The sequence below is a fragment of the Triticum urartu genome, chromosome 5 (genome assembly GCF_003073215.2).
Source record: "Triticum urartu cultivar G1812 chromosome 5, Tu2.1, whole genome shotgun sequence".
In the NCBI taxonomy this organism is placed as follows: Eukaryota; Viridiplantae; Streptophyta; class Magnoliopsida; order Poales; family Poaceae; genus Triticum; species Triticum urartu.
The window spans coordinates 589,961,440-589,979,411 of record NC_053026.1 but is presented as its reverse complement, the minus strand read 5'-3'; the positions used below and the strand labels follow the sequence as shown (position 1 = coordinate 589,979,411).

At 45.3% G+C, this 17,972-nt stretch overlaps 1 protein-coding gene across 1 annotated transcript; it reads left to right on the top strand.

The window, feature by feature from the left end:
* The first annotated feature begins 11,741 nt into the window (after window positions 1–11,741).
* LOC125511013 lies at window positions 11,742–17,851 on the top strand. Its single transcript, XM_048676298.1, has 2 exons — window positions 11,742–12,457; window positions 17,321–17,851. The coding sequence occupies exons 1-2, from the start codon at window positions 11,952–11,954 to the stop codon at window positions 17,730–17,732; spliced, it is 918 nt and encodes a 305-aa protein (XP_048532255.1). The 5' UTR covers window positions 11,742–11,951; the 3' UTR covers window positions 17,733–17,851.
* The last annotated feature ends 121 nt before the right edge of the window (window positions 17,852–17,972 follow it).

Below are 17,972 nucleotides of genomic sequence, written 5' to 3'. Positions count from 1 at the left end.
GTCTAAGCTTGGGAATGCCCCGGTTGGCATCCCACCTTTCTTCGTCAACAACTATCGGTTAGTATCGGTTGATCCTAAGTTTTTGCTTCTTCACATGATGTTTGCCATTCTTAGATGTCATTTTATTTTGTTTTTCTTGCTGTTTGAATAGAATATCAAGATCTGAAATTATTAAATGTTAGAGAGTCTTCACATTGTTGCATAATTATTCGACTACTCATTGATCTTCACTTAAATCTTTCGGAGTAGTTTGTCATTTGCTCTAGTGCTTCACTTATATCTTTTAGAGCATGGTGATAGTTTTATTTTTGAAGAAATATATGAACTCTCATGCTTCACTTAGATTATTTTGAGAGTCTTAAATAGCATGGTAATTTGCTTAAAATCCTAATATGCTAGGTATTCAAGAATAATAAAATTCTCTTACGAGTGTTGAATACTATGAGAAGTTTGATACTTGATAATTGTTTTGGGATATGGAGATGGTGATATTAGGGTCATGCTAGTTGAATAGTTGTGAATTTGAGAAATAGTTGTGTTGAAGTTTTTGATTCCCGTAGCATGCACGTATGGTGAACCGTTATGTGACGAAGTCGGAGCATGATTTATTTATTGATTGTCTTCCTTATGAGTGGCGGTCGGGGACAAGCGATGGTCTTTTCCTACCAATCTGTCCCCCTAGGAGCATGTGTGTAGTACTTTGTTTCGATAACTTGTAGATTTTTGCAATAAGTATATGAGTTCTTTATGACTAATATTGAGTCCATGGATTATTATACCCACTCTCACCCTTCCACCTTTGCTAGCCTCTCTAATACCGCGCACCTTTCGTCGGTATCATACACCCACCATATACCTTCCTCAAAACAGCCACCATACCTACCTATTATGGCATTTCCATAGCCATTCCGAGATATATTGACATGCAACTTTCCACCGTTCCGTTATTATGAGACACTCCATCATTGTCATATTGCTTAGCATGATCATGTAGTTGACATCGTATTTGTGGCAAAGCCATCGTTCGTAATTCTTTCATACATGTCACTCATGAGTCATTGCACATCCCGGTACACCGCCGGAGGCATTCATATAGAGTCATATCTTGTTCTAAGTATCGAGTTGTAATTCTTGAGTTGTAAGTAAATAAAAGTGTGATGATCATCATTATTAGAGCATTGTCCCAGTGAGGAAAGGATGATGGAGACTATGATTCCCCCACAAGTCGGGATGAGACTCCGGACGAAAATAAATAATTAAATAAAAGAGGCCAAAAAAGCCCAAATAAAAAAAGAGAAAAGAGGCCATAAAAAGGAGAAAAGGCCCAAATAAAAAAACTAGAAAATGAGAGAAAAAAGAGAGAAGGGACAATGCTACTATCCTTTTACCACACTTGTGCTTCAAGGTAGCACCTTGATCTTCATGATAGAGAGTCTCCTATGTTGTCACTTTCATATACTAGTGGGAATCTTACATTATAGAACTTGGCTTGTATATTCCAACGATGGGCTTCCTCAAAATGCCCTAGGTCTTTATGAGCAAGCAAGTTGGATGCACACACACTTAGTTTCTTTTTGAGCTTTCATACATTTATAGCTCTAGTGCATCCGTTGCATGGCAATCCCTACTCACTCACATTCATATCTATTGATGGGCATCTCCATAGCCCATTGATACGCCTAGTTGATGTGAGACTATCTTCTCACTTTTTGTCTTCTCCACAACCACCATTCTATTCCACCTATAGTGCTATGTCCATGGCTCACGCTCATGTATTGCGTGAAGATTGAAAAAGTTTGAGAACATCAAAAGTATGAAACAATTGCTTGGCTTGTCATCGGGGTTGTGCATGATTTAAATATTTTGTGTGGTGAAGATGGAGCATAGCCAGACTATATGATTTTGTAGGGATAACTTTCTTTGGCCATGTTATTTTGAGAAGACATGATTGCTTAGTTAGTATGCTTGAAGTATTATTATTTTTATGTCAAAATGAACTTTTGTCTTGAATCTTATGGATCTGAATATTCATATCACAATTAAGAAGAATTACATTGAAATTATGCCAACTAGCATTCCACATCAAAAATTATCTTTTTTTATCATTTACCTACTCGAGGACGAGCAGGAATTAAGCTTGGGGATGCTTGATACGTCTCCAACGTATCTATAATTTTTGATTGCTCCATGCTATATTATCTACTGTTTTGGGCAATATTGGGATTTATTATCCACTTTTATATTACTTTTGGGACTAACCTATTAACCGGAGGCCCAGCCCAGATTTGTTGTTTTATGCCTATTTCAGTGTTTTGAAGAAAAGGAATATCAGACGTTGTCGAAACGGAACAAAATCAACTGGAGAAGTTATTTTTGGAAGGAAACACACCTGATGGACTTGGACCCCACGTTAGAAGATACGAGAGCTTCCCACGAGGGTGGGGGGCGCGCCCACCCCCCTAGGGCGCGCCCCCTGCCTCGTGGGGCCCTCGTGGCTCCCCTGACGTACCTCCTGCGCCTATATATCTCCATATACCCTAAAACTTCCAGAATGCAACATAGATCGGGAGTTCTGCCGCCAGAAGCCTCCGTAGCCACCAAAACCCAATCTAGACCCGTTCGGGCACCCTGCCGGAGGGGGCAATCCTTCTCCGGTGGCCATCTTCATCATCCCGGTGCTCTCCATGACGAGGAGCGAGTAGTTCTCCCTCGGGGCTGAGGGTATGTACCAGTAGCTATGTGTTTGATCTCTCTCTCTCGTGTTCTTGATTTGGCACGATCTTGATGTATCGCGAGATTTGCTATTATAGTTGGATCCTATGATGTTTCTTCCCCCCTCTACTCTCTTGTAATGAATTGAGTTTCCCCTTTGAAGTTATCTTATCAGATTGAGTCTTCAAAGATTTGAGAACACTTGATGTATGTCTTACCGTGGATATCTGTGGTGACAATGGGATATCACATGATTCACTTGATGTATGTTTTGGTGACCAACTTGCGGGTTCCGCCCATGAACCTATGCATAGGGGTTGGCACACGTTTTCGTCGTGATTCTCTGGTAGAAACTTTGGGGAACTCTTTGAGGTCCTTTGTGTTGGTTGAATAGATGAATCTGAGATTGTGTGATGCATATCGTATAATCATACCCACGGATACTTGAGGTGACATTGGAGTATCTAGGTGACATTAGGGTTTTGGTTGATTTGTGTCTTAAAGTGTTATTCTAGTACGAACTCTAGGGCTGTTTGTGACACTTATAGGAATAGCCCAACGGATTGATTGGAAAGAATAACTTTGAGGTGGTTTCGTACCCTACCATAATCTCTTCGTTCGTTCTCCGCTATAGTGACTTTGGAGTGACTCTTTGTTGCATGTTGAGGGATAGTTATGTGATCCAATTATGTTAGTATTGTTGAGGGAACTTACACTAGCGAAAGTATGAACCCTAGGCCTTGTTTACCATCATTGCAATACCGTTTACGCTCACTTTTATCACTTGCTACCTTGCTGTTTTTATAATTTCAGATTACAAATACATTTATCTACTATCCATATACCACTTGTATCACCATCTCTTCGCCGAACTAGTGCACCTATACAATTTACCATTGTATTGGGTGTGTTGGGACACAAGAGACTCTTTGTTATTTGGTTGCAGGGTTGCTTGAGAGAGACCATCTTCATCCTACGCCTCTTACGGATTGATAAACCTTAGGTCATCCACTTGAGGGAAATTTGCTATTGTCCTACAAACCTCTGCACTTGGAGGCCCAACAACGTCTACAAGAAGAAGATTGTAGTAGACATCACCCCCCCCCGGCGTGTATCGCCATTTCAGTTTTGAAAAAATCAAAAGAAAATGATAAAAACTTCAGAAAATAAAATGCTTCGAGAGGTAGTTATATTACTACACCTACTAGTTATGAAAAATTGAAAACTTAAATTTGTACACCTACTAGTTATGAAAATTTGAAAACTTAAATTTGGACATGTTTTGCAAAAAGTGTAGGGAAAATGTAAAACGGTTATAAGTTTTGCATACAATGTTGGAAAAACGTATAATATATCAAAAAATTCAGCACGAAAATCCGCATCCGATTTTGACAGCCTACGGCATGTTTGCAATTTTTTAGAATCCTCAAATTCCAAAAGGGAAAAAAGATATGCTCAAATTTCAGTTTTTTTAATTTTGGTCAAACTATGGTCAAACTACTTATTCAAGAAGTGTTAATGTTACTACATAATTATTCAAGAATATTAGTGTTACTAAATAATTATTTCATTTTTTGAATTTTGGTCAAATCTGGTCAAACTGTGGTCAAACTATGGTCAAACTTATTCAAGAAATATTAGTGTTACTGAATAATTACTGTTTTTTAGAATAATAGTTTCAAACTCAAATGGTGAAACGAGTGACCTAATGCTCAAGCTAAACTGCTGAGGGTTGATAGGGTTGACAGCTTACATTTGTCAGGAAAACAACAAGTGCAGACTTGGAAAGTAGGGGGAATAGAACTCCGAAGTTAAGCGTGCTCAGGCTGGGGGAGTGAGAGGATGGGTGACCGATCGGGAAGTTAGACGATTTGGAATGAGTGATCCATACTTGAGCAGTTAAGAGGGGTGATTAGAGACTAAATCATCAAATAATTCAATTCAGGAAATTGAAAATCAAAAAAAATCCCAAAAGTTTCAAAAAAAATCAAAAAAAACCTTTAGTACCGGTTGGTAACACCACGGCGCGAGCTCACGCCACGTGGTGGGCATTTAGTGGCGGTTCGTGCCGAACCGGTACTAAAGGGGGGGGGGCCTTTAGTGCCCACACTTTAGTGCCGGTTACAGAACCGGCACTAAAGGCCCTTACGAACCGGTTTTAAAGCTCCGCTTTCTACTAGTGAGAGGACACAGAAGCTCAAGAATTCCTCTCCTCTAAGCAACACATGTTGGAAGAAATCAAGGAAAACTTGCACAATGCGCAACATAGAATGAAGCACTATGCTGATATGAAAAGAGTGGAAAGAACATTTGAAGTGGGAGACCTGGTCTATCTAAAAATGGCACCATATATGTTAGCTGCATTTGGGTTCAGAGGAGCTCTCAAACTACAAAACAAGTTCTATGGGCCGTTCATGATCAGTCAGAAAATTGGCAAATATGCTTACAAGTTGCAATTTTCTGAGGAAGTAAAAATACATCCAGTTTTCCATGTGAGCCAACTCAAGAAGCATATTGGACCAAAATCAATTCCCAGCCCTTATCTCCCAATGGTCAATGAAGATGGCACTATAAAAATTGGGCCAGCTGAAGTTTTGCAAGTTAGGCAAGTGCCTGGACACAACATTCCAGTGGTTCAATGGTTAATTCAGTGGCAAAACTTATATTCAGCAGAAGCAACATGGGAAGATGCAGATTTCATCAAATATGCATTTCTGGAGTTCTCCAAGGAGACCACTCAAGCTTGGCGTGCTGCAGAGCGAACAACGTGAGGACACGTTGTGTCTCAAGGAGGGAGCAATGTCAGGCCCTGATATGTACCCGTCATAGTTCAGTAAGTCACCAGGACGATTCAGTTATCCAACGGCTAGGATCAAATCCGTGACGATAGGATCATCTAGACCGTTGAGCGTTATTACCGTTGTAACAGTAGTAACAGAGAGTTACTGTTCTTTCCGTTCGGGTTAAAACCCTTCCCTATAACTAGCCGGGTTGTGGCTGGATGGAATATGCATTTTCTAATGAATTCTTCTATCGCCGTCATGGCTAATACACTGGAACCCTAGCGTTCCTCTTACTCACACGAGATCCGTCCAATTTTCCTTTACAATTTCATAGATAGATCCCAAATTACTGTCTGGGTCCTAACACTACGTCCGGGCAATCGACAAGGACCTCGTCCTCTTCCACGTCTCCATCCCGAGCCGGACTCGGCACCGCATCGTCCCGCCGGATCTGTTCGTCTACACGGCCGCCGGTCCTTCCCCGTCGGTGCAGCAGCTCCCTCTGTACACCAAGGACAGGAGGCGGCGGGTCCTGATGAGTAACTTCACCACAGGCATCCTGCGGCGGCATGACGACCACTACATCGTTGCGGACCTCATCCTCTACAGGGAAAAAGAGGACACCGGCAGTTATTCCATGCGTGCCGAGCTCTGCGCCTTCAACTCCAAGTCACGAAAGTGGAGGGTCTTCCTCAAGGATGCCCCGCGGCCGCAGGACCAGAGCAACGGCGGCCGGCTCCCCACGCTCCGGGCAACCAACCATGTGCTCGCTTCAGAGGGCCGTTTCCTGTGCTGGGTTGACTACTTCAGCGGCGTCGTGCTGGCCGACTTCTCCGGCACGCGCCCGACCCCGGCGCTCCACTTCGTGCCTTTCCCCGGAGAAGAGGAGTACAGCCCGGAGGTACGGGCGGATAAGTGCTTCGGGGAGAGACACCGAAGCGTGTCCATCAGCCAAGGCAAGATGCGCCTCGTCCACATCGACAATGACCTGCACATCGGCTGGCAACGAGGGCAGCAGCCTCGCCAAAAAATCACCATTTGGACCTTGAACATGATGGATGGTGGTATTGGTGACTCCTCCGGGTTCAAGTGGGAGCCACATCGTGTGATCGACCTGGATCGTCTTTGGGTGAGTAATCCTGGTATACCTCGGTATCTTCCCGAGTACCCAATCCTCAGCGCCCATGACGCGGACGCTCTGTGCTGCCTGTTAAGGAAGCAGGCATTTCATGGCGAGGCCTCCATGATCATGGTTGACATGAACCATGCATCTCTGCGGTCATGTACTCCATATATCAATCGGCGGTCTGTGGATGTGAAAGACCACAAATGCGAGTTTTTCAATATGCCCCTGCTTCCAACCGTCTTCTCCAAATACTACCACTACCTTGAAAGGCCATCAGGTAATTAAGCTCTCTTAGTATGCACTTACTTATACACTGTATTACCAAAAAGGCTTGCACCCCGCTTACATACTGTATTACGCAGCAATGCAGCATGATTGCCTTTGCTTAGGTTTCTATTGGATATGGATGTATTTATTTTTTTGCCTTATTTATCCTACCTATATGATGCAGTACATATTCTATCTCGTTGGTTATATGATTTTGAAGGGTATCTAGTGCACGTACACTTCCTGCTCTTTGTTTTTGTTTTTTTGTAGCGTCCCTTCCCCCACTAATCAGCAAATTGTCCTAGACCCGTGACGCTCTATTGCCGATACTTTGACTTTGGACAAAAGTTATATGCAGACTAAAAACACCCGGAAGGAGTACATTTAGCCAATATACACGAAAATTTGCATGGCACGCGGGTGCGGAAGCACGCACCCGTCCAGCCCTGGCCGCCCGTCCGATTGTGTAGCGATTCGTGAAGTAGTTGGATCCCGCGTGAGAACACACGAGGGCATAATAAAATTTTCTACAACTGGTTGCAGAATAGCTATATATGCATCCATAACATGTTAATTGCTTGTCCCACAGTCAATAGATAAGCATCTTTTGGATGGGTATACCATCTAGGAGGTCACTAGTAAGCGTGCACGTGCAGTGCACGAATGAGCGTAAAAGTAAACTTTCTTGTACATCTTAGTCATGAAACAATTATTTAAATAAACACAGTTGTTAACTGGTCCATACCTAGATGCATCTTCTTAACTCATCTTTTTAGATTGATTTTGCAATGTTGTGCAGGATATAACGAAATATGAACGAATATGCATGGGAAGTGCATGGATGAACCCGGATACATATGAACCCTTTTTGAAAAACACATTTTAAAATGTCAAAATATTCAGAAAAAGGTGCGTGTGGACATCTTCATATTCTATGTGTGTGCAGCAAGTTTGACGGGAAGACAATTTTTTGTGGCTTGTGCAAAAAAGACAAAACATTGTGTCGCAAAACGCTATTTAGAAGCACTAAAATTTGTCTTTTTTGCTGGGATAAAATAAAAGTCTTTTTTTATAAAACTTTGTCCCGCGGACATATTTTTGCGAACATGTATGCACACAATTTTGTTTTAAATTTTTTGACATTACAAAATGTGTTTAAAGTACATTTTTGAAAAGCGGGTTCATATTTACCCATTTTCAAGATGTGCCGATTCGAATGTGCACAAGCTATACAATGGTAAAATAATATATAGTGATGTCAAAAGTTGGTTATAAAACCTGTCAAAAGTTGGTGATGTCAAAAACTGTCAAAAGAAGATCTTCATCAGGTGTTGGACTTATAAAAATATAGTGATGTCAAAAGTTGGAATGTCATAAACACTCATATGTCGAAATGAAACCTCCATGCTCGATCCTTATATACAAGAAAAATAGTAATTATATATTTTACAATGTTACTGCAAGAGAAAATCAACCATTTGCATGCATTAGCCAGGTTGAGACAAAGCACCTTCAGGCAAGGGCAGTTATCACTTCTCCACTTTCTCTTTACAGCAAGGTGTTTTTTCACATAAACAAAATATATATTTTGTTAGGGAAAAACTTCTTTTGCAACATTGAGTTCTAACATGCAACCATCAAGGAAAGCAAATCGACATGGGAGATGAACCCATGACATGGTTGTTCATAAGTACATCTATATACATCCATACCTACGACGAGTAATTCGGAACGGAGGGAGTAGGTAACTTGTACTATGGTGTCATTGTGGAGGTACCAGTTCAGTGGGAGATAGTGCAGATGCATTACATGGATGTACATCATGCTATAAGATGAAAACTTCCTAAGATTCACATATAAAAATGAAAATGTGGAAACCATAGAGCATTTTCATTTCATAGCAGGAGCCTAGCTATTTTCCTGCTTGGTATTGAAACTAAACATTTTCATTTTGTCAAATGTATTGTTCTGTTATTCACTCATGGGGCCCTGGTGTATGATAATTTATTCAATACTTCATTATCTGTAGCTGGATTAACTTCAGTTCAACAGCTATGGTACTCAAACCTCATATTCCACGGCAGGACTTTAAATTACATAACACAAAGAATTATAGTGGACAACAACTATGTTAGTATGGAAGAACAAATACCAGTAAATGAGAACATACCGTATCTTGTTATTATACAGTAATGACAATACCGTATCAACAACTCAGAGCACCGCTTCTTTTCAAATATGTTCATACGGGAAGGGGTGAGAAAGAAAATGCCATATCTTGCAACTAAAAAGAAGACTGGAAATTAGGTGAAAAATAAGAAAACAAGTTGCATGCAGCCAAAAAATCACATTTTCTATATCATCTGATTTCACACCCGATGCTAGCTGCAGAGCAACCCTGACTTCTCCTTCCATCTCTGCGTCAATGTGAATACGTTGGAGAGCATGACGTAGTTGGCCTCATGAGCAAGGTACTCTATAAATCTCAGTTTTGGCTGCCCAAATATAATCTGAACCTTGGTTTTATTAGACAAAGTTGAAAATATGTACACGGGCAGTGAAAGCATTTACAAAGTATTGCCTTCAAATAAAAATGCAGATAATACAAATGCACTTCACCATTAGCAATACTCCACTCTATAGTTGTGCAACTGAAACCTGACGTTTGTACCTAAAATGCACTTCACCATTGACTTCTCGACAGCACTGCTCCGCAGTCAGGCTGACTTCGTTCCTCAGCACCGCGCTCATGACGTAGCAACAACTACAAAATACAGTAGTGAAGTAGCAGCAGTCGGATGCGCACCTGTGTTCGTGTGCTTCACGCTGAGCTGGCCTGCGCACGACACACATGCTGTCGCCAAGTTTGCCGCCCGTGCGCGCTGGCCACCGCCCGCACACCGCCACCACTCGTCGGGCAGCTGCTGCTCCGCAAGGCACCCTGGCCATGTTGGCCGCGCGTGTCGCCACGACGCGCTGGTTCGCGTGTTGGCCGCTGTCGCCGGCACCGATGTCCGCCGCCGGTCTCTGGTTGAGCGCGCTGTCAGTTACCGCTGCCATGCGCCTGCGCAGGTGATGCGCCAAGCCCGGCCTCCTGGCCATACATATACGCGTTCCCGCCATCGCCCCAGCATCCCACCCGCTGCCCGTTGCGTCGCGCGAGGCATGCCCAGGACCCGTTGCCTTCATGGCCATGCCATGCCCGCAGTCCGCGGAGCCCGAGTTCCACCGTGAACCGCCTCAACCACCCTCATAAAAGGCCTGCCTCCCCGCGATGCCACACGCGCCGCCCGGCCCCGCAGGACGGAGCACGCCGCCGTCGCCTGCCATCGTCAACAACCATTAGTCGCCCGCCGTCGCCGCTCGGACGTTTATGAATAACACTAACACCGTCTTCGCTGGTTGACAAGGGCCACGCCGTCGCAGGCCGAGCTCCATGCGCTCCGGTTCATCACCAACACCGTGTCTCCACTCCCGCCCCCCGACGGCCCTCCTGAAGAAATTCATCTCAGGGGCGGTCGAGAATGAAGACTCCTCATCCTCTGGGTTGTTTCCTTGCTTGATGGCCGCTAGTTTCTTTTCCTTGTTTGTTGCCTAACGTGCGTGATTGTAGGGGTGGAGGACTCAGGCGTGAAGTTTGTTACGCGGTGGATTGAGTGGAGAGGTGAGCGCTAATCACGGAAGAGAGGTTGCGGACGCGGGGTGAAGTACGGTCAGTCAAGGTAAATTGCTAAATGCACATAGTAAACGGATTAGATCAAGGCTAGCGGTTGGATTAAGTTTAATGACCCGAATCCTGCGGTGGTAATGTGTTTATGTATATTTATGAGGTGCGTTTAAAGAAGCTTATGCTTGATTGTTTATTAGTAGTAGAGATAGAGAAGAGATGCTGCTGGGTGAAAGGAGAACCTTTTCCCCTCGTGGAGCTTTGTTTGATTTCTTCCAGTATTTTGCTCTGCAAAAAAAAACTATCCGTGGTAGAGCTTGTGGTTGATGTCAGCTGGTTGCATAAAAATCAAAAAATCATCCCGGAGACCCACAAGCTCTACCACGGGAGTGTGGTTGTCCCAGGATTAGAATGATGTTTGCTTTCAAAAAAAAAATTATTAGCTCTCTCTTAGGTCATCGACAGGCTTGCTGTTTAGCCGATTTCGTGGTTTGGATGGATAGTTGGGGATAGCTTGACTGGGTCCATATTCAAATCATGCATTCGTTTATTTCTTTCGTCTTGATGGTGGTAGCTTGTTTTAGGGAAGACATTATGGCTTCTGTTAATGGAAATCGGAAAGGAAGCGCTTCTTCTTGGAAAAATAATCTAGGAGGTCATTACCATCGGTACAATATCACCTTTGAGATTGAAGATTTTATCGCGAGTGGCGACACCTTTGAGCTTTCAGCTTCTCCCACCTGGTTTCAGTTGTGAGCTTCCACTCATGCTTTCCTTCCTTGACTAGTGTCAGTCTCCAATTTCAATGTAAGCTCACCATGTGGTTCCTCCTGGCCGTATGCCTCGTCAACAGTGCGTCGCCGATGTGGAAGAAGAGCAGAGGCACTTTATTCCAAAGCCGCAACAATGTCCTCACCACCGAAACGACACCCCAAGAACAAACTTGACCAACCTTCCGACCAGCGGGAGCAGCATCTCCGGAGCGGCGGGCGAGGACCCGAAGCCTTGGCAATGGAACCGTGAGGAGCGAAGCAGTTTGTGCGGGAGAAGTAAAAGGCGCGAGGATCCAGAAGGACGAACCGGTCAACGCAATCCCGGACGCACGCGTGGCTTCAATCCAGCGGCAGGTTTATTTACAAGAGATTTTTTTCTTTTTAATATATTTTGCGTTAAAACAATCCTCGGCTTCCGCTCGCGACCCACTTCCCAGTTCCCACTCCCACCCGGCTCTCCTCTCGTCGCGTCCTGTGGTATGGCGCCGCAGCGGCCTCGGGCGCTCCTCCGACGACCCCGCCCCTCCTCGTAACCACCGTCCGTGCCGATCCAAACCCCGCGGACCACCACGGCCGCCACGGCAAGCCTAAAAGAGCAGCCTCTCTCCTCCACCCGGACAGCCATGGCGGCCGCACTTCTCGCCGCCGCGCCCTCGCCTCTCCCGCCGGCATCCTGGAGACGGAGGCCTCTCCTCGCGGCCCCGCCGCCCGCTCTCCGCTGCCTCAGGGCTCCAGCCTCCGCTCCTCCCGGAATCTCCCCGACTCCCCGCAAGGCTCTCGCCCCCGTCGCCAGAGCCGCGCGCGCGGCGGCGCCGGCGCGAGGCGGGGCTGACGAGACGGCGGAGCGCGATTGGGGCGCGCTTGCGGGGCGGCTGGCGCTGGGCGCGCTCCTGGGGTCCGCCGCCCTGCTCGGCTGCCGCGGCGCGGCACTCGCGGCGGCCGAGGACTCCATCAAGGCCTCCGGGTTCGGGCTGCGGGTCGCGGCGTCGCTGCGGAGCGTCGGCTGGCCCGACGACGCCGTCGTGTTCACGCTGGCCACATTGCCGGTGCTCGAGCTGCGCGGAGCGATTCCGGCCGGGTATTGGATGCGCCTTCACCCCGTCCGGCTGACGGTCCTGGCAGTTTTGGGGTATATTTCTTATCTCAGTGTCAATGCTTCATTTAGTACATTTTTTAGTGTCAGTTCCTCAAGGTGTTCGACAGTTCTAAATAATGTTGAACTGGATTGACTTTGTAGCATTTTATTTTTGCTTGTTGAAATAAATCACATTTTGTACTAAACCTGAAGAATTAGAACAGCCCCAAAGAAAGGGCAACACGGTAAATCAATTTGTGTTTCTGCCCTTTGACACACAAGTTTAAATGGCAGATAAGTTGTCTGTTGCAAGACGATATCTATCCTAAGATGCAAACTAAGTGAATATTAATATAGAGTATGAATCATTTTAATTAGTGCGTGGAACTGAGGTTGCTACTTAACTGACGGCCATCTCCAACACAACTTAGCTATTGTCTGTTTTCGCTCAGGTTATTGGTATTAGTTCTCTAGTTGTGCATTGCTAAGGTTTAGAGATAGTGACACTTTATTACCGCTTACTAGTTACTGCAGATTTGCTGTTCCTACATGGTATTAGAGCTTATTCTGAGGAGAGCACATTATGATCAAGGGGCTGAAATTAGAAAGCTAGCAACTATAATTGAATGGAAAAGGTTACGTTCTGACCCTAACTTATATGATATGCTCACTTTATCACATAAACAAATTTTCACCCTTAGTCCCCCCAAAGATAGTTACCTCTTTCCCTGCCTGTTTCTCTACGGGAACATCAGGAGCCCTGCTTTGAATTAAAGAAGGGGGAAGTCTGTACATAGCTCAAAACCAGCTAAAAACCAAATAATTATACATGCCTATTAATCTCAATCAAGCTGGCCTATACACGGAAAGTCAGCATGAATTAAACACATGCCCTTATCAGAGGAGGCCTGGGCATTTTTGGTAGATCCCACTTCTCCTTCCTTCCACAGGGGACAGGCTACATAAATCGCCATGGACAACATCTTCTGGCATTGGGGATTTTTGACTCCATGTGAAGGTTGTCTCCACCGGACAGCGACGGAAGACCTCAGGGCATTGGCAGAAGCTCTAGGATGAGAGGAGGAGAAGGCAAACCAAATTTGCTTACCGAAAGAGCAACCCAGCCTCTCACATACAGCCTGCCCGCAGTGTACAGTCTGTTCTGCAGGAGAAGCCAGTGTTAAAACTGCACTTCTCCTTCAGCTTAAACACTCCAAATCTTCAGGTCATTACAATGAATTTGCCGAATAACTGCCCATCATACGCAAACACCATCGAGTAAGAGTTGCAGGCTGTGAGCTTGTAAGATACGCAGTCTGGGTTTTCAGATAGCTGCAACATGTCATGTCAATTTCGTCCTCCAAGTTAATCCTTTGAAGGCTCTTTCTCCACTTTCCTCCCCTGATCCCATCACAAACAGAGATACTTTTCCTAGAGACCAACCGGAATAAGCTGGGCGCCATATCTTTCAGAGGGACTCCATCAAGCCAACCATCGAACCAGAATGAGGCCTTAATGAGGCCTTTTCCCCATTCCCAATGTGAATCGAAGTGCAGGTCGCAAAGAGCTGCTGATCAGTCCTTTCAATAGTCTGTCCAGTCCCAGTTGAACAATAGCCATCTTCACCGCAATGCCCTGCTAAAGTGCTCCAAATATTTCACTCCTAATCCTCTACAGTATATAGACGAGCACAGTTTCACCCAGCTTACGAAACACTTGCCCCTGTGCACCTCTTATCCAATGTTCAGGATGTTGGTAACTGGTACCATATCGGTCAGGTGATGAGTAGGGATTAATTGGCAAATCGGCCATTTAGCTGAATTTATCGGTAACCCATTTACCGCGAGGTTAACTATGGCCATATCTATATATCCTAGGCTATATAGCAACAAGCAATGCACTAAGTGTCTAAAGATGCAATCCTAGGCTACATAGCAACAAGGAAAATTGTTGCCTTGATGTTCTGATGATGTGGCATCTGATCTGGAAGGCCATAAACCTGCACACTGAAAAGTAGGGAGGGAACAGGCCAGTTTTGCGCTGAAAATGCCTAGCAGTTAATTGGCCAGCCGATAATTTGTCCTGACAGCTGATAAATAGGCTTGTCAGACAAATTAACTGGACCTACCAGTTAATGGCTTGAACAGCATGTTCTCGTATCGGGAGTGGTCCGAATAGCAGTTAACTGACCATATCGGCAGTTGACTGACCGATATGGAACTGTGCTCTTATCCACACCAGAGAAAACTTCTCCGGATCTTGTCTATCTTTTTGATAATCCACTTGGACGGTGGAAAAGCAGTGAAGAAATAGGTTGTGAGCGCTGTCAGCAGAGAATTGATAAGCATTAGATGCCCCTTTCTGGACATGAGTTTTCCCGTTCCATGGCTTCAACCTCCCAGCAATTCTGTCCAAAAGAGGTTGGCAGTCAATTGCTGGAGAAAAGAATCCCAGTTAAGCCCCACAAGGTCTCTGGCAAGCCTCTACGAGCAGGGAATTGAAGTGATGCAGTAGCACCTGAGCTTTAGCATCATGGTCAGACGTCTCTTCACCCTTCAGATTTTTCAGAACAGGAATGTGATTCTTCCTCCTCCAGGTCATTCGGTTTAACGCGAAAAACTTTTGTGGTTGCATCTCCAGATTTGATCCAAATAATACAAGATCTCTGACGCCATCTCACTCTGTCAAGCGCTGCAAAGCCAAGCAGCTTCAATTTCAAGAGAAACGTAGGTTTCATTCCTTAGCAAATAGCTCACGTTCCTCCTGATGAAGGTCCAGCTGGAAAATCACATCATTGGCTACCTCCTTTCTGAATCTCACTTCCTTCTTTTATCTTGTATATCACAGTTTCAGACCATGAGCAGTTCTTGACAGCTTGGTGTGCAGAATCTTTACAGCATCCTTATGCTCTTAAGCTCGTTAAGAAAAAGAATCTTATCACTGCCCTCCGGAGGCCCATACACAGCAGCAATATTGGTCAGATCAGTAGTAGTACAAGTAGGCATTCTAGTCGAAGGAAATAGCACAATCATCTCTGCTGGCAACCAGGATCCCACCTCTTGTATCAACAGCAGTTTTGAAGACGAAGTCCTCAGAAAATCTGCTTCCCAGGACCTCAGCACCATACTTTTATCAACATCAACCAATTTAGTTTCTTGAAGGCGTACAATGTTGCACTGGTTTGCTGAGAAAAATTTCTGTAGCGACCTCCTCCAAGCCAGGTTGTTCAACTCTCATGTTCAACAACGCGGTGAACAAACAAGAAGATTGTATTGAGCATCCACCAACTGGATTCAGCAACCAGAGGCGACATAACCAGCACAGCTGGAGACAGAGGGCCACAAGGCACAATACTCCCCGCCTGGTTTTGGCAACGGCTTTAATTGCGTGGTTGATGGTTTTGCTCGAGTGGCATGCACCTCACCTTGGTTTTGCACACGGGTGGTATTTCAACTTCCTCTTCCTCTTCCCTCCTGACTCTGTCCTCCCTCCCCTCCGCCTCATCCTATCATCAGTGACCTATCCCGGAATCCAATCCTGTGTCACTCACACCTTGAATAAGTCGGCTGCATAGCACGCCTACCAGTGAGAGCTCTCCGTCGCCTCCTTCTCACCGACTTTGCCTATCACCTCTGAATAGCAGTGAGACGATTGCATCCCCTCTCCTTTTGTTTTGCTCGTTTGAGGAATTCTGGGGATCATCAATCCATTATAGATCCGTGCATTAGCGATTAATTCTTGGTTGGAAGCAATGTGCTATGGGGATTGCATGAATGCAGTACAACTTATACGGTACCAGTGACTTGTTTCTTCTTTTGAATTGACATCAATAAGATAAATGCACCACACTGGTACCATTTTCAGGAGAATTGGTTGTGCAATATGGACAAGCCATAGGAGTCCCCTTCCCATGAGAGAAACTAGGACATGGTACTGATATTGGAGTACAGGTATTCAGTTTGTAAGAGGATGAGATGAACATATCGATCATCCTATCAAGCTCTTCCCTCTTAAGCTCCAACCACCCGACTCAACTGCTGCCCACCTTTCACTACTACAAAGGTCAGCGTCACCTCTATCTGAAACGTCTTTGACAACTCCCTGCAGAATTCCAATACATTTTTTTTTCAAGGATACATTCCAGCGGATGTGTCAGTATCATAGAAGAAGCAAAGTCAAAGTGACCAGTACAACACTGGAAACCAGTTACAACACCTCCAGCCAGCCGGAGGCCCAAGGTTCCCGAATCAACTACTCACTAACAGCCCACCCCACATCTAACTCCATCGGAAGAGCAGAGCTCAGTAGCTTTGCCGACTTCCAGTCCCTCTGCCTCGTCACAAACCTTCTGAAGAACCACACGCGTGGACGAAGTCACGCTGTTGAAGACTATGTCAATGAGCAAGACCGCCGTTCGAGTATCCCTGGCACTCTGCCCCTCGGTCACTCGCGAGCTCCACCAGTCAACCAAATCTGTACTTAGGTCAGGTATCCAGTCTATCTTCCCCCAAGCCGTCAGAACCGCTGCCCAAACCTCACGAGAGAAGACACATCCCAGCAGAAGAATTCCGATACATCAACATTCGGAGAAAATCTGCACTTCCATTTCTGTAGTGTGCAGAAGACAGAAGAGAGGGAGAGAGGAGGGTGTAGGCAGGAAGAAGGTGATGTGGCATCCACGTGCATAAAATCCGGATGATGTGGAAGCCAAGTGCTATTCAGCGTCGGTGTTAGTAGTTTTTGATACTGGTGATTGATATATAGGGCCGTGATGATGTTTTACTGTCATTTACAATTTGCCGACTAAAATGTAAATTGCTAGTTGTCACTCTAGTGTCAGCAACTTGTCATCTCTCTTCAGAAAATGTTTCATGCTATATATGCACAGAACTTGATATCTACTATTTGTTTCTCCAGGAACATGGTGCCTGTGCCATTCATCATCCTCTACCTGAAGAAACTCGCAACCTTCCTCTCGCAGAGAAGCGCTTGGGCGACCCGGATAATGGACCTCCTCTTCAAGCGGGCGCGACGGAAGGCTGCGCCCGTCGAGGAGTTCCAGTGGCTCGGGCTGATGCTGTTCGTCGCCGTCCCGTTCCCAGGCACCGGAGCATGGACCGGTGCCATCATCGCGTCCGTCCTGGGCATGCCGTTCTGGTCAGGCCTGTCCGCCAACTTCGTGGGAGTCGTCCTCGCAGGTTTGCTGGTAAACTTGCTCATGAACCTCGGTCTGAAGTACGCCATTGGCACCGGCGTGCTTCTCTTCATTGTATCAACTGTCATGTGGAGTGCCCTTCGGGGTGTGAAGAAGTCATTGAATACGAAATGATGCTCTAGCTGAATGAATCCACACTGAAATTTTTTGCGGTCCGTTGAAAGGAGTTTATTTATAATAACCCTTGCGAGGCCTGTTTGATGAGTTGCAAAGACCATTTATGCTCTGCTTTCCCTCCGTGCAGTAAACTGTCAGCTCATAGTCTTTTGCTTGCAGTTATTCGTCAAAGATTATGAACAACTGAAGTAGTGAACAGATGTTGTGTTTGGCTGAATCCCTTGGGTTTGTAGCAAC

Coding starts and splice junctions, on each gene's coding strand:
- LOC125511013 (XM_048676298.1), top strand. CDS start 11,952: ATGGCGGCCGCACTTCTCGCCGCCGCGCCCTCGCCTCTCCCGCCGGCA. Junction 12,458..17,320: donor ACGGTCCTGGCAGTTTTGGG/GTATATTTCTTA, acceptor TTGTTTCTCCAG/GAACATGGTGCCTGTGCCAT.